This window comes from Mirounga leonina, unplaced genomic scaffold (genome assembly GCF_011800145.1).
Source record: "Mirounga leonina isolate KUSES-001 unplaced genomic scaffold, KU_Mleo_1.0 Mir_154, whole genome shotgun sequence".
NCBI lineage: Eukaryota > Metazoa > Chordata > Mammalia > Carnivora > Phocidae > Mirounga > Mirounga leonina.
Window position 1 is genome coordinate 42,534,818 of NW_023270389.1, and position 23,430 is coordinate 42,558,247.

At 35.9% G+C, this 23,430-nt stretch overlaps 1 protein-coding gene across 1 annotated transcript in view; it reads left to right on the top strand.

Moving 5' to 3' along the window:
• The window catches only part of RGSL1 (regulator of G protein signaling like 1), a gene marked incomplete at its 5' end in the record, with an annotated part of 133,358 nt that overhangs the window by 89,270 nt on the left and 20,658 nt on the right, over positions 1–23,430 (top strand). Inside the window, one exon of the mRNA XM_035010382.1 lies at positions 12,739–12,844. Within this exon, the coding sequence (XP_034866273.1) occupies positions 12,739–12,844 (106 nt within the window). The remainder of the gene's footprint in view (positions 1–12,738; positions 12,845–23,430) is intronic.

A 23,430-nucleotide genomic window follows, 5' to 3' on the forward strand; every position in this document is an offset into this window, starting at 1 on the left:
TTTTTTTCTAATAGTAGGACATGATGTACCAGGTAAAAGGAACTGCTGTAAATGGATCTTTAGTAATGTGGTGGTGAGGTGTGGGGGGGAGGGCAAGCATTCTATAGTCCTAGGTCTCAGTCTTTTAGTAAGCCTATGCCTCTGGACTGTGAACTTAAAAAGAGCCAGGAAATTAACACTGATACATTACTACCATTTAATTTTCAGGCTATGCTCAAGTTTTACCAAATGTCTCTTTTTTATCTGGAACAGTTCCTCAAATATTCTGACTTTTATATCCTTGACACTTTTGAAAATTGCAAGGTTATTTTTATAGATGTCTCTCAATGTATTGTCTGATGTTTTCTCATGTTTAAACTTGGATTATACATTCAGGTTATTCAGAACTATCATTGCAGTCCTTTTCAATGCAGTAGGTGGTGCACAGTTTTGCTTTGTTCCATTACTGGTAATATTTTCTTTGATCACTTAGTTATATGGTGCCTTCTAGGATTTTCCACTGTAAATTAATTTTTCCATTTTGTAATTAATAAATATTATGTGTGTGGAAGAGAAAGAGTACTTTGAAATTATGTAAATATCCCATTCTTTACCACACTTATAACTTATTCATTTAGATATATAAATGACAGATGATAGATAGATTATAGATAGATAGATGATAGATGATAGATAGATAGATAGATAGATAGATAGATGATAGATAAATAGATACAGAGATTCAGTATTTACTGATATTATTTGATGGGTTTTAATCTATTACTATGGTTACTTATTTTGTTGTTCAAATTGTCTCCTACTTGGTCAGTGTCACTCCATTCAAATCTGGCTTCTGTCTCCTCTTGACATGTCTCTTGAGTATTGTCTTGCTTTCTTGTATGAGATATCTCTTCCAAGCTCATCTTGCATTCTCCCTAATCTAGCCCTAGAATCAGCCATTTCTCTAAAGAGTGTGATTTCTTCTCTTAGAGAATGATATTTGGAAGTCAAGATCCAGGAATTAGGTTAGTTCATTGCTATTGAGATCACTGCAATCAGATCTTCTCAATGGACAGAACTAGAGAACATATATGTTTGTATGTATGTGCATATGCATACACAGACACATTTATACTTATATTTTTCCATATCTATATAAAGAAAACCATGAGATCCCACCAATATCTCCAACTTAATCCAACACAATTGAGTTCATTCTAGTTTTCTACTTTTCCATATTTTTACATCTCTTCTCTGACAATGAGAAAATTGACTCCTATTGCCCTAAATGTATTTACTTATTTGATTAATTCTTTCTGTGTAACTAACACCTTGTCTACACTGCCACCACCTTCCTCTTGCTGATGCCCTCCTCCCCTTACCTGGGCTCCAACACCTTACACCAGGCCCTTTCCATGCATGGTACCCTCCTCACCTTGCTTGAATTTCAACACCATTTATAGGATGCTTCTTCTTGGGGAACACTCCTCACTCTGTTCTGATGACCTCTGCCAGGATGCTGCTACATGTAGCCATTCCTTCCTGCCACTGGGGCTCTGACTTCCCACACCTGGCCATCCCTCTTCCATGGAGAGGTCTTCCTTATTTTTCTCAGGAACTGTTGCTCCATACCAGGCTGCACCATTTCCTGTGTAGACTCTCTCCTCATCTTGCTTGAACTCTGTCACCAGGCACCAGGTGACCCCTTAACATGGACGTCCTCAACCTGCTCAGGTTCTGATACCCTATGCTAGGCCACACCTAATGAGATATCTTCCTCATTCTTTTTTGTTTAAGATTGATTGATTGATTGATTGATTGATTGATTGATTGATTGATTTGGGAGAGAGAGACATCAAGAGCCAGGGAGGGGCAGAGAGAGAGAGAGGAGAGAAGCAGGCTTCCCACTGAGCATGGAGCAGACACCTGGCTTGATCCCATGACCCCAAGATCAGAACCTGAGCCAAAATCAAGAGTCAAACACAACCAACTGAGCCACCCAGGTGCCCTTATCTTTCTCATTCTGTTCAAGTTTCCACACTTCATGCTGGTCTTCTCCTTTGTGTCCCAATGTGGGTGCCCTTCTCACCTCAGTTGAACTTCATATGTTGGGCCTCCCTTTGTGCAGATGCCCTCCTCATCCTTCTTGAATTCTGAATTCTCCAATCCAAGTTGCCCTTCATGTGGATACTCTCCTCACCCAGCTTGGCCTTCAGCACCCAGTGTAAGGCAGTACTTCTGTGGGGAAAGCCCCCCTTACCGTACCTGGAATCTGTGGCTCTTTCTCTCTTTTTGTGCTGACACCTATCTTGTTCTGCCCTTAGTAATGATTTTATAACTTAATTATTTAGGGTATAAAGCCATCTCTTCATTTTTTTAAGGGTGGCATTAGTCTCTGCCATTATCCCCAGAATGTGATATTGTTTTTATCATCTTGAGTAGAGGCATGAAAAGAGTTTAAGAGACTTCCACTTGATCTTTCTCACCATAATAGCTCTTACTCCTTAGACTAAGGAAATAATGTGGGGATCCTACAACTACCAAGTAATTCCATTCCAGTATACATTTAGGGATTGGAGAAATGACTGCTGAATGGATTTGTGGGCCCAGTGGACCCACTGTGCCCACTGTGAGCTGTACCTGGGCCAGGACTCCATTTATTACCTAATCTTCATAAGTGCCTTCTCTAGTGGGGTCGATAATGACATTCTGGGGATCCAGATAGTGTTAACTAGGACCCTGTGTTCAATAGTCCTTAAAATGACTGGATATTTTCCTTCCAGTTACTGGAATAAATGCCCAAAGGTCCCATTGAAGAGGGACTATGAGTATCATTAGAATTCGCTTTCCATAATGTTGTAGGGTCTTCCTTCATGGCGACCTTTCTTCAGTCAGTGCATTCAAGGTCTGAAAATTGACTCAGGTTTAGAAACTGAGCAAGGGATTGTTGACTTTCCTTGGTGCAAGTGCTCTCAGTTATTTATCCTTGGTGTCTTTTGGTTGTAGATATTAAACAGTAATTTTTTTTGGCTGCCTATCTATTTAACCTCTAGGAACACCATGTTCTATTAACCATACCCACAGCTTTCTGAGGGTCAGGTGGTCCTAGCTACCACCCTGTTGTTCTATTGCCAATTGATTGTTCATTATGATAGTAGCATCTTCCTTACTTCTGGCAGTAAAGTGCCTCCACCTCACCTCTATGATTTTGGGATTTGATTTCCATTGCTATCAGAGACCTCAATTTAGTAATAGTTAGCCCTGACCTACAGAGAAAAGTGTGTTGTTGGAAAACCCAGAGTTGGTGTGTTAAGAATATGCAGACTATGACTTGCTGAGTGAGAAAGCACAAGCCACCCCCACAGGGTTGGCAGGTAATTCCCTTGGCATCTGAGCTCCCACTGTAGGGAAGAGAAAACCCTAGGACCATTTTGATTGAAAATACAGTTTCAATACACTCACACAGAAAAAGCAAAGTCACAAAATTTATTACTTTCAAGTCCCAAAATGGGGTGCAATGAGAGAGAGGAAAAGCATTCCTACATCCCAGGTCACCAGTGAGCAAGAGAGAGAGCACAAGCAGGGTAGCAAACGCCTATTACTTATAAGGAGGTTGGGGCAGCTGTCACTAATTTTTCATGGACCCAACTCTGAATGGCCATTTTTAAAGATACCCAGGAAAAGCAAAGCGGGAACTTGGGGTGAAAATCCTAAGCTTGGGTCCTTATCTAAATGTCCATACTCTGGATGTGAACAGAATTGTCACACTGAAAAATGCCTAGGCAGCTACTCAAAATGGATGTTTTGTCATCACAGAAAGTCACCAAGAAGCTCCTCAGTGGATGGCTAATGCTGCTCTCATCAGTGCTTCCCCCTCCTTCCTCCCGCCCCCCACTCTTTGGCTTTAGTGAAAGGATTGAGCCTTCTATGGCACATTGTTGGCTGGTGGGTTTTTTAGTCTTATGTAATTTATCTTCTGTAGCAGTCTCAGTTCTATGAGCTATTTGATGTCTTCCTCACCTCTTTGTTTTGGCCACTAGAATTTCTACTTATTATGAGCCATTGCTTTCTCCGAACTTCTAAGAGTCAGCCTAGCAGTGTTGCACTGCTTCCCAGGATCCCTACTAGGCTCTTAAATCCTATATCCTAGGAGAACGATCCCATATTAATCAACTTGCCCTTAACCAAGTTTATATTCTGTCCACTTTGAGCCAGCACCCTCAGCAGTATTCCCATACATTGTCTCCTAGCTTCTGCCAATACATGTTGGCTAGGTTCACTGCTCCTATGAAAGGCTCACTTCCCTGGGTTGAGCAGCTCCTCTTTCAGCTGAGGGCCTCAACTGTGCACCATCACCAGGCAAAATTTAGAGCAGGTTAGGAGAAGGAATGCTTCAACTCAGATGGGGTGGGGTGGGATCTGAGCTGCATACTACAGCATCTACTGCTGTATTCTTGACCCAAAAGAAGCTTAGGATATATTAACGAGCATGGTTAAATCAGTATAGTCACAGGGAGAACTTCTATGTCTACTCTGATTGTTTCTCCAGGCTCTACTCCTATGTACATAGTTTATATAACTTTAGTCTGTGCATAGCTTAATAATCTCTTAATATGATCTTGTGACCTGATGCATTTGCATGCTCCCACTCCAATATCTCAGCTCTGTTCTCCCTGACAGAAGGGAATCAAGAGCCAAAGCATCATGGCTTTTTTAAATTTTTCCCAATATGGTATTAAAAAATTTCTACTTCAAATTACCCAGCCTCTGTTCTTTTCTCTCTTCTTAGCCCTTATTTGCCTCTTTTCTAATAATTACTAATAATTGTGAAGAATAGAAAAAGGAAGAATATGTTTGATCATCAACTGCCCTTTTGAACAAAGGTCACCTTTATGTTACCTCTCAATTTTTAATCCCTTCCTATTTCCCAAAGGTAATGGTAATTTAGCTTTATCTGGTTTTTTAAATTTACATAATTTTTTTAATATTTATAGAAATTAAGTCATGCAGTATGTACTCCTATGACTGGCTTCTTTAATTCAACATTATGTTTGTGAGTTCAATCATGTTGAATGCAGCCATTGTTGACTTATTTTTAGTAATGCAGAGCAGTTGCATAACCCTCACTTCAATTTTTTTTTCATTATTTCCCCCCCAAGGAGCCTCTTTAGACATGAATTTTAATGCCATAGATATACTATATATCTGTGGTATATAAAAGAGTAAGACTTTTCTGACCCTAAAAAACTAATTTTCATCTATTGGAAACAATATTGTCCTTTGAGAATGCATGCTATAGAGTATTCTAATATATGAATATACCATTTTTAATTCATTCAAAAGTGATGAATATTTGAGTTTCAGTTTTTAATGCTCTTATGAACATCTTTGTGCATATTATTTGATGCACATATGAACACATTTCTGTTGAATATGTACCTAGAATTTCCGGGTCATAAGATATACATATATTCAACTTTGGTAAATAATTTCCAATACTTTTGCAAAGTGTTTGTACATGTTTATGGTCTTATCAACAAGGTATGAGAATTCCAGTTGCTCCACAACTTCACCAATATATGATGTACCAAATTTTTATTCTTAGCTCTTCTTGTGCATATGTGGTGATGTCTCATTTGTTGTTTTGACATCTATTTCCCTATTGGGTAATAATACTGAGTGCTTTATATTTGTTTAATATTTAGTTGGATATGGTGTGTGTGTGTGTGTGTGTGTGTGTGTGTCCATCACATTCTTATTTAAGTCTCTTGCCTACTTTTCTATTTGGTTTCTATCTTTTTTTTATTGATTTGTATGGGTTATTTATATATCTTATACATGAGTCACCTATCAGTCACATGTCTTATAAGGATAATATTCTCTCTCTCAATGGTATCTCTAACAAAAAGAATCTCTTAATTATAATCCAGTTAAATCCAATTGTTTCTTTACTCCAAGTAGCTTTACTCCATAGAGATACTCATGTTTTTAACCATAAGCTTCTTTGCATTGCCTTTAATGTTAAGATCTATAGTCTTAACTCTTTAAATGTTATACTACAGAATTCACCAGTGAAGCCATGTGGTCCTTGTTTTTGCTTTGTTGAGAGGTTTGTCATTACTGATTCAGTCTCTTGTTATAGTATGTTCACATTTTTTATTTCTTCTTAAGTCTGTTTGATAGTTGTACATTTCTTAGAATTTTTCTATTTATCTAGATTATCTAATTTATTGGCATACAGTTGTTTATGATATTCTCTTTTTATTTCTGTAAGGTTGGTAGTAATGTCTCTACTTTCATTTCTGATTTTAGTAGTTTGGGTCTTTTATTTCTTGTTCAGTCTAACTAAATATTTATCAGTTTTTTTATCTTTTCAAAGAAAAAGCTGTTGGTTTTGTTGATTTTCTTTATTGGTTTTCTATTCCCTATTTTGCTTACTTCCATTCTAATCTTCATTATTCTGTTTTTCTGCTAACTTTGGGTTTAGCTTGCTATTCTTTATCTAGTTCCTAGAGATGTTAAGTTTCATTTACTGATTTGGTATCTTTTTTCTTCAATATCTGCATTTACAAGAATAAATTTCTCTTTGAGCAATGCTTTGCTACATCCCATACGTTTTGGCATGTGATGTTTCTTATTTCATTTAGCTCAAAATTGTACTTTTCATCTACAGAATTGCTATTTTATTTCTTTTTGCCATTTCTATCTTTTTATTGATACTCTATTTGGTGAGACACCATTCTCTTGACTTCCTTTAGCTCTTTGAGCATATTTAAGACAGTTGATTTAAAGTTTTTATCTAGTAAGTACAATGACTGGACTTCTCATGGACACTTTCTATTGATTTCTTTTTTTCTGTGAATGGGCTATACATGGTTTTTTTTATATGCCTTATAGTTTTTCTGTTGAAGACTGGACATTTTGGACATTATAATGTGGCAGCTATGAAAATCAGATTCTCCCCTCTCCTTCAAGTTTGCTACAGCTGCTTTTGTGGGTGTTGTTTTTTTCTTTGGTGAAATTTCTCAACTATTTTTGTAATAGTTTTGTAAAACTGAAGTTCATGTTCTGCTAGCTTGTGGCCAACCAGTGTTTTGAGAGTTTCCTTAAATGTGAGAAAGAAAGAAAAAAGAAAAGGAAACAAATAAAACAAAAGGAAAAATTACTCTACTGGTCTTTGCAGATTGGCTATGTGTTGGAATACTCTTTCAATGCTCAATCAAGCTATTTACAACTCTGCCTTAACCTTCATTTTCCATTTGCCTGGACCCTGAAGTTCAGCCAGAGGTGAAAGTTTTGGATCTTCTCCTGACTTTTCTGAGCACACATCCAGTTTTGGGTATGTGAATAGCTTTCTTGACTCCCCGGTAGATGTGGGAGCTTCCATGTATCTACTTTTACAACCTCACCTTTCCCCAACTTTGTGTTGTCTGATGTCCCAACTGTAGGCCCAGACTACTGTAGCCCATACTTGTGCCTATAAATGCTTTCAACAAATGTCACATGAGATGCCTCTCAGCCCTGAAAATACTCTAAATAGGGAAAAACAAAGGCTAGTCCTTATGCCAGTCCTTCAGGGAGCCAAGAGACAACTTCATTTAAAAAAAAACAAACACATTATTTGAAAATTAGATCCATATTGCTATCTCTGGCAATAGCAACCTGCATTGAAATGTAGGCTGCTATCATATGGCCACCACGATGTGGGATGGGGGAATGGTAGGTGGACAGCTTAAAATGCCACAACACTTTCTTAGCAGACTTCAGCCTCTTCTTTCTTCACTAAGCCTTCCCCTGGTTATTATAAGTTCTTGACCAGGTCCAGAGTTCTGTAAAACCCTGATTATGACCATTTTGCCACATCTCTAGTTGCTTTTATGGAAGATGGATCCCTGGAGCTCCCTACTTACCATTTTCTGTGATGTCATTCCCTATTGTACTTTTAAATCCATGAATTTAGTGTATTTCTCCACATATTTACGTTTTCTTTAATTTCTTTCAATAATGTTTTATGGGGACACCTGGGTGGCTCAGTGGGTTAAGCATCTGCCTTCAGCTCAGGTCATGATCCCAGGTCCTGGGATCGAGTTCCACGTCAGGCTCTTTGCAGGGAGCCTGTTTCTCCGTCTGCCTGCTCTGCCTGCTGCTCTCCCTGCTTTGCTCTCTCTCTCTCTCTGACAAATAAATAAATAAAATATTTAAAATAAAAAAAAATAATGTTTTATGTTTTTCCATGTAATATTTTATAGCTTCCATTACATTTGTTTTTAGGTCTTTGATGTTTTCTGATACACTTGTAAATGGTATAATTTTTAAAGTTTCATTTTTAAATTGTGTCTGGCATATAGAAATATGTTGATTTTTACATATTGGTCTTGTGTTCTACTGCTTTATTGAATTATAAATTCTAAAAATTTGTCTATAAATTTGTTTGATTTTTATACACACAATTGTGCCATCTGCCAATAAAGAGTTTTATTTATTGTGCTAAAATATTTGTACCTTTGATTTCTTTTCATTACCTCATTGGTCTTACTAGGTCCTCCATTACCCTTTTAGGTAGAAATGGTGTTGGCAAGCACACTTGTCTCAATCTCAGGGAGAGGTTTAATTACAAACTTAATTTCTTTAAAATATATAGGACTTTTTAGACTTTCTATTTCTTCTTGTGTCATTTTAATATTTTGTATTTTCTACAAATTTGTTGATTTCATTTGAAATTTCAAATATTTTGTTGTTTATGATACCCTTTTATTACAATTAATTATCTATAAGGCATATAATGTTGGATAGTATTCTGTATATGCAGGTAGATGTATTTGACTAGGTATATTCAGATTTTCTATATCTTTTTTTTTAAGATTCTATTTATTTATTTATTTATTTATTTGAGAGAGAGAGAGAGAGAGCATGAGTGGAGGGGAGGGGCAGAAGGAGAGGGAGAAGCAGGCTCCCTGCTGAGCAGGGAGCCCAATTCAGGGCTAAATCTCAGGACCCTGGGATCATGACCAGAGCCAAAGGCAGATGCTTAACCAACTGAGCCACCCAGGCCCCAGATTTTCTATATTTCTGATGCTAGTTTTAGTTTACATTTGTATCCATTATTGAAAGAGAAAATTTTAAATCTCCACTCTGGATTTGTCCTTCTTTTTTTAAGACTTGCAGTTTTGGGGGCCCCTGCGTAGCCCAGTCAGTTAAGCATCCAACTCTTCATTTCAGCTCAGGTCATGATCTCAAGGTCATGAGATTGAGCCCACTGGACTCCACATTCAGCAGGGAGTCTGCTTGGGATTCTCTTTCCCTCTGCCCCTCCCCGCACTCACTCTCTCTTTCTCTCTCCCTAAAATAAATAAATAATTCTTTTAAAAAAAACAACTTGCAGTTTTTCCTTTATATTATTTGATGCTAGGGCGCCTGGGTGGCTCAGTTGGTTAAGCGACTGCCTTCGGCTCAGGTCATGACCCTGGAGTCCCGGGATCGAGTCCCGCATCAGGCTCCCTGCTCGGCGGGGAGCCTGCTTCTCCCTCTGACCCTCCCCCCTCTCATGTGCTCTCTGTCTCTCTCATTCTCTCTCTCTCAAATAAATAAATAAAATCTTAAAAATATATATATATATTATTTGATGCTACACCTCTAGATACAAAGTTGGAATCATTATAGCTTTCTGGTAGAGCAATTCATTATTTCTAATAATGCTTCTTTATTGTTTACTTTGTCTAATATTATCTAATCTAATTAGATATCTAATTATATCTAATACTCACCACCTTTCTGTCTGGCTAGTGTTTGCTTGTTACATCCTTTTCCATACTTTTATTTTTTAATATCTCTTTCTTTTGTATCTAAGGTGAGCCTCTTCTAGGCAGAATCTCTTTTTTTGGTATTTGCATTTTTGTTAAATCCAATTTGAGAATTGCCTTCTAATTATTTAGTCTGATCAGATTCACTGTAACTTCTCATGTATTAGGTTTTAAATATTACCTTACTGTTTTCTATTTGTCCCTTCAGTTCTATGTTCTCTTTTTTCTCCTTTTGGCTTTCTTTAAGATTACAAAATTTTTTGTTGTTGTTGTTAATAATTCTATATATTCTTTCTGTTAATGTGTTGTTTTTACATGTTTTCTTCTCTTACTGGTTACCTTATAGATTTCAAAATGCATCCTTGACATATTAAAGTTTAATGTAAGTTATTACTTTTATTGCATATATATTACTGTTTTATAAATCAATATTCAGTTAGGCTTACTCACCTATTCACTTTTTCTTTCTTTTTCATCATTTCCTACTCCTCTAAATTGCCTCTAAGAACACTTATCATAAAGGCATTTCCTTTAGTGTGAGTTTTAAAACTATCTTTATTTTGGTTTTATTTGCTAAGAATACAGTCTTTGGCTGTAGAATTCTTGTTGGAATTATTTTCTTTTAGCACTTTGAAGATATCATTTTACTATCTCTTGGCTTCCTTAGTTCATTTTGAGGAGTCAGCCTGAAGTCTTCACTGGCATTGTTTAGTAGAAGGAAATATTTATTTTATTCACTGTCCACCCCCCACCCATTTTCTCTTTGTTTTTACTTTCATGCAATTTTGCTAAGATATATCTAAGTATTTCTACTACTTGTGGTTTCAGGACTTCTTGCATTTCTGATTTGATGTCATTTGTCAGTTTTAGAAAATTTTCAGTTATTATCTCTTAAAATATGTGTCATGCTCCATTTTATTTCTTCCCTCTTTCTGATAATCTTACTACACATATTTTTGACATTATACTGCTTATGTCTTATATGATTTTTTCTTTATTTTCCATATTTTCCTCCATATGTTTCAATCTGCATATTTTCTTTTGATCTAACTCCTAGTTCAGTAATTCTCACTTTGTTGTGTATAATTTGTCACTAAACCAATTTACTAATTATTAATTTTCTTAATTTCAGTCATTAAAATTTTATTTTCAGAATTTTTTCTTTGTATAATACTTAGTCTATGTTGATATTTTACTCCTTTTAATTCCTTGAACTATATTAATAATAGTAATTTTAAAATCCATATTTGGATTTTCTATATTGATTTCAACTATCAATTTTTTTCCCCTTGGTTTTTGGTCAGGTCTTTTTAAATACCTTGTTATTCCTGCTTTATTTGTGAACATATTTGGTTAAAAAAAATTTGTAGAGATAACTTGAGTCTCTGGGTAATGTTATTTTCCTCTAGAGAGGATTTTATCTAACATCTGACATACACTAAACTAGTAGCATCCAAATAACCTTAATCCATTTAGGGACTGAGTTGGTTCAAAGCTGGGTTTTATTCCTTTTGATGGATGAGCTATTTCTGGTTTCCCTTACTTCTTGGGATTGCAACTGAAAGACTGGGATACTTATCAGAGCCCCTTTTCCTTTGCTGGTTTGCAATTTTGCCTTCTTCTGCCCTGAGACTCTGTCAAAAGCCTTGTTAAATTTTTCAGTAGCACCTGTCATAATTGATAAGTGTCTTGAGAAGAAAAGCAGTGCCAGGGTTTTTTGTTGTTGTTGTTCATTTTCTAAAGGCCAATGGTTTTGTCTTCTGACCTGTTGTGGTTTTAATACTGCAAATACCTCTAGGGTGTCAGCTTAACTTTCTGGTTTCTAACATCCTCTTTGTTTTTAATTTCTGTTTTTATTTTGTTTTGTTGTAATTTTCTACAAGCTTATATATGAGTTTAAAAAATGTGGGGTTTTTTTATCCAGCATTTATAAGTATTTGCATCAGGAGGTTTTCAGGTTTCTTTTGTGTGGATTTTTTTTATATCTAGTCTTCCATAGTCTGGATTTTATTTTTTTCACCTATTAAATTGCACTTATTTAGAACTAGTATATACTTCTATTGCTTTCTATCTTTTTTCTATGCTATCACTGCTAGTATTACCAAACCATACAAAAATTTTCTGTGGGAGTATATTCTATTTAATAAACATTTTAAAGCATTGACTACATAACTAGGACATGTTCTAATTTCTGGGGGTGAAATAAGTAATATATCATCCTTGCCCTGAATGAGTTGATAGTTTATATTTTCTTCTACAATACTCACCTCAAAGGGCTTTCCTAAGATACTGAGATTCTTGGACTCTATTATTCTTCAGTAGTAATGTTTTAATATACTTTTTGAAATAATGGTTTTTATATGGCAATAGGGAACCAGACACCCACTCCAAATTGTGTATGGTGTGATAGAATACCTTTTAAGAAGCTTGCAGTGGAAACAGTGTTCTCAGGAAAGAGAATGATTTCAGTTAAAGCAAGAAGATAGAGGAAACACTTAACAAAGAGCTCAAGATTCTGTGACAGTTTGCTGATTACAGAGCAGGAGTTCCAGAAAGCGAAAGGGCATAGGATGGGATAACAGAGGTGTCAAGGCAGACTGAATGTCTTGTGGAGTATGGTCTAGACAAAATGGCTGATTAGGGGAAGGATAAATAACATTTGGTGTTAAAATGAAAAGAAATACAATGGACTTGGTCTTAGGAGTCTTCTGAGGAAGGTGGGTTCTTGGCCTAATGGCCAACAGACCTAGAAAACAATCTGGACTGAAGTCAGGGGTAAAGATCATCCCCAAGTCTCTTTTCAGCAGTAATGTCCTGAGATGCTGGCAGTTGTGGGGACTGTGGTGTTTACATGTACTCAGTGTCTGATAAATATCCTTTTTAATGTGTCCCTTCTTGTTCTCTAAAATGTTCTTTATAATATGGTGTATAATCACCTAAATTTGTGATTTTTCATTAGATTTTGCAGTGAAAATTGTCAGAGAACCAAAGGTGTTTTCACCCTCACATAGGAAAATGTCCTTCCTAAGAAAGACTGGTGCAAGGAAGCCCTCATTAAGACCCAGGTAAGACATAGGATCTAGTTAAAGCAATATTTTTCAGACACAAGCTCTCTTTAATCTCAACATGTTTAATTCTGAATTTATCTTCTTGTATATGGATTTTTTACTTCTTTCCATATATCATACACATATGCAAGACACACTTTGTAATTTATTATTTATTTATTTATGTATTTATTTTTAAAAATTTTTATTTTAGTTAGTGAACATACAGAGCAATATTGGTTTCGGGAGCAGAATTCAGTGATTCATCACTTACATACAACACCCAGTGCTCATCATAAGTGCCCTCTTTAATACCCATCATCCATCTAGCCCATCCCCCACCCACCTCCCTCCATCAACCCTCAGTTTTTTCTCTATCATTAAGAGTCTCTTATGGTTTGTTTCCTTTTCTCCTTTTTTCTTTTCCGCCTTCCCCTATGTTCATGTTTTCTTTTTAAATTCCATATATGAGTGAGATCATATGGTATTTGACTTTCTCTGACTGACTTATTTCACTTAGCGTAATACATTCTAGCTCCATCCATGTCATTGCAAATGGCAAAATTTCTTCTTCTTCTTTTTTTTTTTTTTTGATGGCTGAGTAATAATCCACTGTATATGTATATATGCACCACATCTTTATCCATTCATCAGTTGATGGACATTTGGGCTCTCTCCATAGTTTAGCTATCGCTGATAATGCTGCTGTAAATATCGGGGTGCATGTACCGGTTTGAATCTGTATTTTTGTATCCTTTGTGTAAATACCTAGTACTACAATTGCTGGATCATAGGGTAGTTCTATTTTTAAGTTTTTGAGGAACCTCCATACTGTTCTCCAGAGTGGCTGCACCAGTTTGCATTCCCACCAACGGCGCAAGAGGGTTCCCCTTTCTCTGCATCCTCACCAACACCTGTTGTTTCTTGTGTTGTTTATTTTAGCCATTCTGACAGGTGTGAGGTGGTATCTCATCATGGTTTGGATTTGTATTTCCCTGATGATGAGTGATGTTGAGCATCTTTTCATTTGTCTGTTAGCCATTGGATATCTTCTTTGGGAAAGTGTCTATTCATGTCTTCTGCCCATTTCTTAACTAGATTATTTTTGGGGGAGTGGGTGTTGAGTGTGGTAAGTTCTTTATAGATTTTGGATACTAACCCTTTATCAGATATGACATTTGCAAATATCTTCTCCCATTCCATAGGCTGACTTTTAGTTTTGTTGTTTCCTTTGCTGTCCAGTTTTTTATATTGACAAAGTCCCAATAGTTCATTTTTGGTTTTGTTTCCCTTGCTTCTGGCAACATGTCTACTAAGAAGTTGCTATGACTGAGATCAAAAAGGTTACTGCCTGTGTTCTCTAGGATTTTGATGGATTCCTGTTTCACATTTAGATCTTTCATCCATTTTGAATTTATCTTTGTGTATGGTATAAGGAAGTGGTCCAGTTTCATTCTTCTGCATGTTGCTGTCCAGTTTTCCCAACACCATTATTGAAGAGACTGTCTTTTTTCCCCATTGGATATTCTTTCCTGCTTTGTTGAATATTAGTTAACCATAGAGTTGAGGGTCCATTTCTGGGCTCTCTATTCTGTTCCATTGATCTATGTGTCTGTTTTTGTGCCAGTACCATACTGTCTTGATGACTACAGCTTTATAATATAGCTTGAAATCTGGAATCATGATGCCCCTGGTTTTGTTTTTCTTTTTCAGAATTGCTTTTGCTATTTGGGGTCTTTTGTGGTTCCATACAAATTTTAGGATTGCTTGTTCTAACTCTGTGAAAAATGTTGGTGGTATTTTGATAAGGATTGCATTAAATGTATAGATTGCTTTGGGTAGTAAAGGCATTTTAACAATGTTTGTTCTTTCAACCCATGAGCATGGAATGCTTTTCCATTTCTTTGTATCCTCTTCAATTTCTTTCATAAACAATCTATAGTTTTCAGAGTATAGGTCTTTTACCTCTTTAGTTAGGTTTATTCCTAGGTATCTTATTGTTCTTGGTGGAATTGCAAATGGTATCGATTCCTTGATTTCTTTTTTTGCTGCTTCATTACTGATGTATAGAAATGCAACAGATTTCTGCACATTGATTTTATATCCTGCAACTTTGCTGAATTCATGTATTAGTTCTAGCAATTTTTTTGGTGGAGTCTTTTGGGTTTTCTACATAGAGTATGATGTCATCTATAAATAGTGACAGTTTTACTTCTTCCTTACCAATTTGGATGCCTTTTATTTCTTCTTGTTGTCTGATTGCTGAGACTAAGACTTCCAGTACTGTTAAATAGTAATGGTGAGAGTGGACATCCTTGTCTTGTTCCTGACCATAGATGAAAGTCCCTCAGTTTTTCCCCATAGAGAATTATATTAGCTAGGGTTCTTTCACATATGGCCTTATGATGTTGCATGATGTTCCCCCATCCCTTCTTTCTTGAGGGTTTTAAATGGATGCTGTATTTTGTCAAATGCTTTTTCTGAATCTATTGACAGTATCATATGGTTCTTATCCTTTCTTTTATTAATGTGGTGTATCACATTCATTGATTTGTGAATATTGAACCACCCCTGCAGCCCAGGGATAAATCCCATTTGATCAGGGTGAATAATTATTTTAACATACTGTTGAGTTAGATTTGCTGCTATTTTTGGTGATATTTTTACATCCATGTTCATCAGGGATATTGGCCTGTAATTCTCCTTTTTAGTGGGGTCCTTGTCTGGTTCTGGAATCAAGGTAATGCTGGCTTCATAGAATGAGTTTGGAAGTTTTTCTTACATTTTTATTTTTGGGGGACAGTTTGAGAAGAATAGGTATTAACTCTTCTTTAAATTAATTCCCCAAAATAAACAAACAAACAAACACATAAATTCCCCTGGGAATCCATCTGTCCCAGGACTTTTGTTTATTAGGAGATTTTTGATTACTGATTCAATTTCTTTGCTGGTTATAGGTCTGTTCAAATTTTCTATTTCTCCCTGTTTCCGTTTTGGTAGATTGTTGATTTCTAGGAATTTGTCCATTTCTTCCAAGTTGCCCAGTTTGTTGGCATATAATTTTTCATATATTCTCTTATAATTTTTTATATTTCTGTGGTGTTGGTTGTGATCTCTATTTGGGTCCTTTCTCTCTCTCTCTTTTTTTTTTTTTTTTTTTTTTTTGACAGGTCTGGCTAGGAGTTTATCAATTCTACTAATTCTTTTGAAGAGCCAGGTCTTAGTTTTGTTAATCCATTCTACTCGGGTTTTGTTTGTTTGTTTCTATATTGTTTATTTCTGTTCTAATCATTATTTCCCTTATTCTGGGTTTTAGGCTTTATTTGCTATCCCTTTTCTAACTCCTTTAGGTGTAAGGTTAGGATGTGCATTTGAGACTTTTCTTCCTTCTTGACATAGGCCTGTATTGCAATATACTTCCCTCTTAGGACTGCCTTTGCTGCATCCCAAAGGTTTTAGACTGTTGTGTTTTCATTTTCATTTGCTTCCATGTATTTTTTTTTTTTTATTTCTTCTTTAATGTCTTGGTTAACCCATTCATTCTTTAGTAGGATGTTCTTTAACCTCCATGTATTTGAGGTCTTTCCAAATTTTTTCTTGTGGTTGACTTCAAGTTTCACAGCATTGTGGTCTGAAAATATGCATGGTATGATCTCAGTCTTTTTGTTCTTGTTGAGGGTTGATTTGTGACCCAGTATGTGATCTATTCTGGAGAGTGTTCCATGTGCACTCAAAAAGAATGTGTATCCTGCTGCTTTAGGATGAAATGTTCTGAATATATTTGTTAAGTCCATCTGATCCAGTGTGTCATTCAAAGCCATTGTTTCCTTGTTGATTTTCTGCATAGATGACCTGTCTATTGTTGTAAGTGGGGTGTTAAAGTCCCCTACTATTATTGTATTATTATCAATGGGTTTCTTTATGTTTATTATTAATTGATTTATATATTTGTGTGTCTCAATTTGGGATCTTCTTGATGGATAGATCCCTTAATTATGATATAATGCCCTTCTTCATCTTTTGTTACAGTCTTTGTTTTAAAATCTAGTTTGTCTGATATAAGTATGGCTATTCTGGCTTTCTTTTGTCATCCATTAGCATCATAGTTGGCTCTCTATCCCCTCACTTTCAATCTGCAGGTGTTTTTAGGTCTAAAATTAGTCTCTTGTAGGCATTATATAGAGGGATCTTGGTTTTTTATCCATTCTGATATCCTATGTCTTTTTATTGGTGCAGCTAATACATTTACATTCAGAGTGATTATTGAGAGATATGACTTTATTGCCACTGTGTTACCTGTAGATCTGGTGTTTCTAGTGATATTCTCTGGTCCTTACTAGTCTTTATTGCTTTTGCTCTTTTTGTCTCCCCTAAAGGGTCCCCCTTAAAATTCCTTGCAGGGCTGGTTTAGTGGTCACAAACTCCTTTAGTTTTTGTTTGGGAAACTCTTTATCTCTCCTTCTATTCTGAATGACAGCCTTTCTGGATAAAAAATTCTTGACTGCATATTTTTCCCATTCAGCAAGTTAAATATTTCCTGCCACTCTCCTCTGGCCTGCTACATTGCAAACCTGATCTGTCTCCCTTACAGGTTTAGGACCTTTTTCTCCCCATCCTGCTTTCAGGATTCTTTCCTTGTCTGTGTATTTTGTGAATTTGACTATGATATGCCTTGGCAATGGTCAGCTTTTGTTGAATTTAATGGGCATTTTGGTGTCTGTGTCCTTCCCCAGATTAGGGAATTTTTCAGCCATAATTTGTTTGAATAAACCTTCTGCCCCTTTTTCTCTCTCTTCATCTTCTGGGACTCTTATGATATGAATGTTATTATGTTTTAACAAGTTGCTGAGTTCCCTAAGTCTACCTTCATTGGTCCATTACCTTTCTTTCCCTCTTCTTTTCAGCTTCATTATTTGCCATAATTTTATCTTCTGTATCACTGAATTGCTTCTCTGCTTCATCCATCCTCACTTTTATGGCCTCCATTTGGGATTACATCTTGGTTATAGTATTTTTAATTTCAGCCTGACTAGATTTTAGTTCTTTTATCTCTGGGATTCTCTAGTGTCTTCTATGCTTTTTTCAAGTCCAGCTAGTATCCTTGTAATTGTTGTTTTAAATTCTAGTTCAGATATCTTATTTATATGTGTATTGATTAAATCCCTGGCTGTGAGTTCTACTTCCTGATCTTTCTTTTGGGGTGAATTTCTCCATCTTGTCATTTTGTTCAGGAAAGAAAAGAAGAAAGAAGAAAGAAAAACAAACAAAAACAATGAAAAAACCCCCAAAAACAAACAAACAAAACCCCTAGATCCTTGGTGTGTTTTGGTCAGCCTGTTAAAAGAATGTAGATCCCAAAATTAAAAAAAAAAAAAATTTCAAAAACAAAGGGAAAAAACCCTGAAAATAAACCAAAAAAAGAAAAAATATATATGTAATATATATAAATAAAATTTTTTTAAATAATAAAAAATTAACAAGAGGAATTGAAAAAAATAAGAAAAATGAAAAAGCACTCTATGATCAGTAGACTTGGTGCAAGCCAGTTGTTTGTGCTGGTCTTCTGGGTAAAGGGTCTGGGCCCTGATTCTCTGGCTGACTTGTTTCAGTGGAAATGCACCTCCAGGGCACAAGGGGCGGGGTTTGCTGTAAGCAGCTCCAGCTTCCACTAGATGGTGCTGTTTTGCTCCCTGAAAGCTTTCAGCACTTATGGATGGGATGAATATGGCAGCACCCTGCTCTCTAGTCCTGGAGTTGAAAGTTCATGGCCCCCACTCTTCAGTGAGCCCTCACAGAAGAGCAATCAGTCACCTCACTTGTATCCCCAGTTTCCATCTGAACCCTGAATTCACCCTGCCTGTGTCCAAGCTTTTTTATCTCAGTCACATGGCTGAGTTTCAAAACACCAAATTTTAGGGACTCCTGAAACACAGATCCATGCTGCTCCTCCGGGGGAGGGTCTCGCTGCACTTTTGCCCTTTGCCAGGGAGTCCCAGGAAAGCAGTAACATGACCGTGCATAGCAGGACTGTGTAGTGGTTTGAAGTTTATGGCAAAACAGAGCAAAAGCCAGCACCAAGACCCACAGCTCTCAGCGGGCTTTACCCCCTACTATGCCTGGGAACAGTCAGCAGGTTAGTGCCACCCATTCTTCTTGCAACCCAGGGGATCCTGAGACCATGCTGTGACTCCTCAGATTCTGCCCCACTTTGCCACCTGAGTACCTTTAAGCCAGGCACATCCCTCACAGTAGCAGACTTCTAAAAGTTCAGATTTTGCACTCTGCTCCTTATAATACTTTGTGGTAGACTCCATAAGCAGGCTCCCTCCCTGCCGATGTATCCACAGCTATATCTCCCACAAGTCAACTCTCTTCACCTCCTACCTTCCAAATAAGGCTGCTTTTCTACTTGTAGACTTGCAGTTTTTGTTCTCTCAAACCTCCAATTGATTTCTTGGGTGTTTACAATGATTTGATAACTATCTAGCTGTGTTCAAGGGACAAGAAAAGCTTAGGGTCCCCCTACTACTCTGCCATCTTAACTCCTCCCCACACACACTTTGTATTTTAAACCCATTATTTGTTTCTAAAATTGACACCATGCAATATATATTATACAATAACATTTTTTAACCTAAAAAAACTATCATGGACATCGTTTCATATCAGTATGTAGAGTTCTACCTCCTTTCATGGTATAGATGTAGCATGTTTGGGGGGGTTTTTTTTTATAAGATTTTATTTATTTATTTGTCAGAGAAAGAGAGAGAGCACAAGCAGAGGGAGTAGCAGGCAGAGGGAGAAGCAGGCTCCCTGCTGAGCAAGAAGCCTGATGTGGGACTCAATCCTAGGACCCTGGGATCATGACCTGAGCCAAAAGCAAATGCTTAACCGACTGAGCCACCCAGGCATCCCTAGCAAGTTTTTTTATGGACATTTTCATGGACTTTAACAAAAAAGATTTATTTATTTATTTAAGAGAGAGAAAAGATGAGCATGGAGTGGGGGGAGGGGCAGAGGGAGAGGAAGAGAGAGAATCTCCAGCAGACTCCCCACTGAGCAAGGAGTCTGACACAGGGGTGGATCCCATGACCCTGAGATCATGACTTGAGCTGAAATCAAGAGTCAGACACTTAACTGACTGAGTCACCCAGGTGCCCTTTTACTGACTTTTTAATGGACGTTACATTATTTTTAATTTTTCATGGCCATAAACAGTACCACAATAAACATCTTTATACATATATCCCTGCTATTTGTTTTTCTGGATTGTGTACTACTGTAGTAGCCTCCTAAATGGTTCCTTACTTCATGTCTCTCCCCCTTATAATCAGTCCTAGAGTCAATATTATTAAGGTTTTACTGCTAGGAAAAAACTCTGTGGCCCTTTCTTTCAGAGGTGCCCACTCACCTTTCTTTCTACTTACCTTAGCATAAGTGCCACCTCTACATTAAAACTTTTTCAATTAGATGTATGCTATGATTTCCTCTTCTCTGAATACTAAATGTCTGAAATACAACACAAACACTTACCATGTACTACTTTTTACTGCTCTTTATTTTTTAAGTATGTTTTTCATCTTCTCAACTTGACTATGATTTTCTTGTAGGCCATGTCATCCATTCAATAATTCATTTTTTTATTCAGTAATTACCTATTAATTACTAGGTATATGAAAAGTCCTTAAAGAAGATAAAGATATAGTAACACATACAAATTTGGTAGTCAAAGTCACTGGGAGAATATTTTGCACAGAGAAAGCTCTCTGAAGTATGCTTTCAGTTACTGATAACATTCATTGAGAGTGGTAAGTCCTCTGTCTCTTCTAAATACACTAGATAGACCTCCCTTCCCTTCGGGGAACTGAAATTATTCTCTGAGCATCAATCATTTATTCCTTTTGCTGTTCCAATTTGTACCACTCACCACTCTCCATTATGTCTACAGAAATACTTATTTTCCAATTTAGTTGAGTATAAATATCACAGAAGTCATATAGTTCAGTTTCATATCTTCAGTTAAGACCAAAAGAAAATGGCCCAGGGATACCACAGTTGCAATTCTCTTAAACTTTGTCCCTAGCCCTCATTCAATATAATAAACAGTCATTGATCATATACTGTGTCCCAGACACTAATGTTACAAAAAATGAAATATAGTCCTTGTCTTTAATCTAATACAGAACTAAATAAAATACAAGGCTGACTTTATAATGTTATAATAAAATATTGGCTAATTACTATAAGAGTATAGGAAAGAGAAGGAAATTCTGAGTGAGGACTAGGAAAAGTTAGAGTCAGAAGAGGCCCCAAACTACATGTACAAATTCATGTGCATGTGCAAAGAAATGAGAGTATTTGGGGCTAAACTTTCCAAGCTAAAGAAATGACACCAACATATAAACTCACAAATATAAAAATACTTAAAAACTTAAAAATAGTCCAGTGGTGTTAAAGCATAGAATGCATGAGGTGAAGGGACATAAAGCGTAAGATTAGAAAGCCAGATTGAGACCAAATAATAGAAAGAAGATTTTAAATGAATTATTAAGGAATTTGTATTGCTTAACTGGAAATGAGAATTCCTTGGCATTTGTTGGAACAAGAGTACCAGAAATAACTGTTATATGGATTTTAAAAACATTACCCTGGCAGAAATAGTAATGATATATAAAGAGTCTGAGAATCAGAGACTGAAGACAGAAATAATAGTCAGAAGGTCACTGCAGTTGTTTAGACAAGTGATATTAAAAGTTTTAATTAAACAGTGGGAGTAGAAATGGAAGAGAAGATACAGAGTTTAAAATGACTGAAGAGGAAGAATCAGACTTCTGGAATAGTGAAGTAAGCACATCACAAATTGTCTCCCCATTAAAGCAGTAATAAAACTGGACAAACTTTTCAAAAAAAATTCAGAACTCTGTAAATTATTTTATCTAAAACATCAGTTTTAAAGAACAACAACAAAAAATTATGAGACATACCCCCCACCTCCCAAGAAAAAACATACAGAAAAGTATGGTTCATACACAGAAGGAAAAAACAGTCAATAGAAGCTGTCTCTGAGGTGATTTAGATATCGGACTTACCAAAGTCTTCTAGGCAAATTGCTTCATGAAACAAAGGAAACCATGTTTAAAAAATTAAAGGAAAGTCTTAGGACAATGATTCATCAAATAGAAAGTATTAATAAGATAGAAATTGTAAAATAGAACCAAATAAAAATGTGGAGTTGAGAAGTACAATAACTGAAATGAAAAACTCACTAGAGAGAATCAACAGCAGATTTGGCAGAAGAAGCAGTGAACTTGAAAATAGCTCAATAGACATTATCCAGTCTGAAGAAAAAAAAGAATAAAGAAACATAAACAGAACCTCAGAGACTTGAGAGACTCCAGTAAGCACACCAACATGCAAATAATGGAAATCCCAGAAAGAGAGGAAAGAGAGAGGCAGAAAATTTTTTGAATATTTTCCAAATTTTATTAAAGCCCTAATTAAGACATACAAAAAGCTTCATGAACCCCAAGTAGGAAAAACTCAAAGGATCCAAATCTAGACACATCATAGTAAAAATGTTGAAAGACAAAGAGAAAAATCTTAAATGCTACAAGAGAAAAATGACTTATATTCAAGGGAACTACAAAAAGATTAAAGTTTACTTCACATCAGAAATAATGGAGACCAAAGTTGGAATGATATATTCAAACTAAACTCAATGAAAGTAGAAGGAAGTAAATAATAAATATAGTGGAAGTCAACAAAATCTAGACCAAAAAAAAAAAAAGAAGAAAAAATCAAGGCACAAGTAGGTTTTTTGTAAAGATCAAAAAAAAAAAAAAAAAAGATGAACATTAGCTATACTGGTCAAGGGGGAAAAATGAGATGACACAGATCACCAAAATCTGAACTGAAAGAGAACATAATCACTGACTCTACAGAAATTAATTAGATTTTTGAAGAAATGCAAGGAACAAATTAGACAACTTAGATGAAATTAGTAAGTTTCTAGAAATAACCAAATTTCTGAAACTGACTCAAGAAGCAGAAAATGTGAATAAATCTGTAACAAGAGAAGAAACTAAATTAGTAACTTAAAATAGTCTCACAGAGGAAAGTCTAGATACAGATGGCTTCACTGGAGAAATCTATGCAATAGTTAAAGGACAAATAATACCAATAATAGTCCATGAACTCTTTGAGAAAATAGAGGAAAAGGAACACTTGCTAAATTATTCTATGAGGTCAAAAAAGTATTATCCTGATCCCAAAGTCAAACAAAGATATCATAAGAAATGAAAGTTACAGACCAATTTCCCTCTCAAATCTAGATATAAAAATCCTCAACAAAATATTAGCAAACCAAATCCAGAAAGATATAGAAAATATTATACAAAATAACCAAATGGGATTTATCCCAGGAATGTACAGTTGCTCTAACATCCAAAAGTCAATTAATACAACATGCCATATTAATAAAATAAGGTGGAAAATTCCACATGATTATCCCAATTGGTGAATGAAAAGCATTTTACAAAATCCATCACCTATTCATGATAAAAATTCTCAATAAAATTAAAATGGAAGTATACCATCTTATTCAA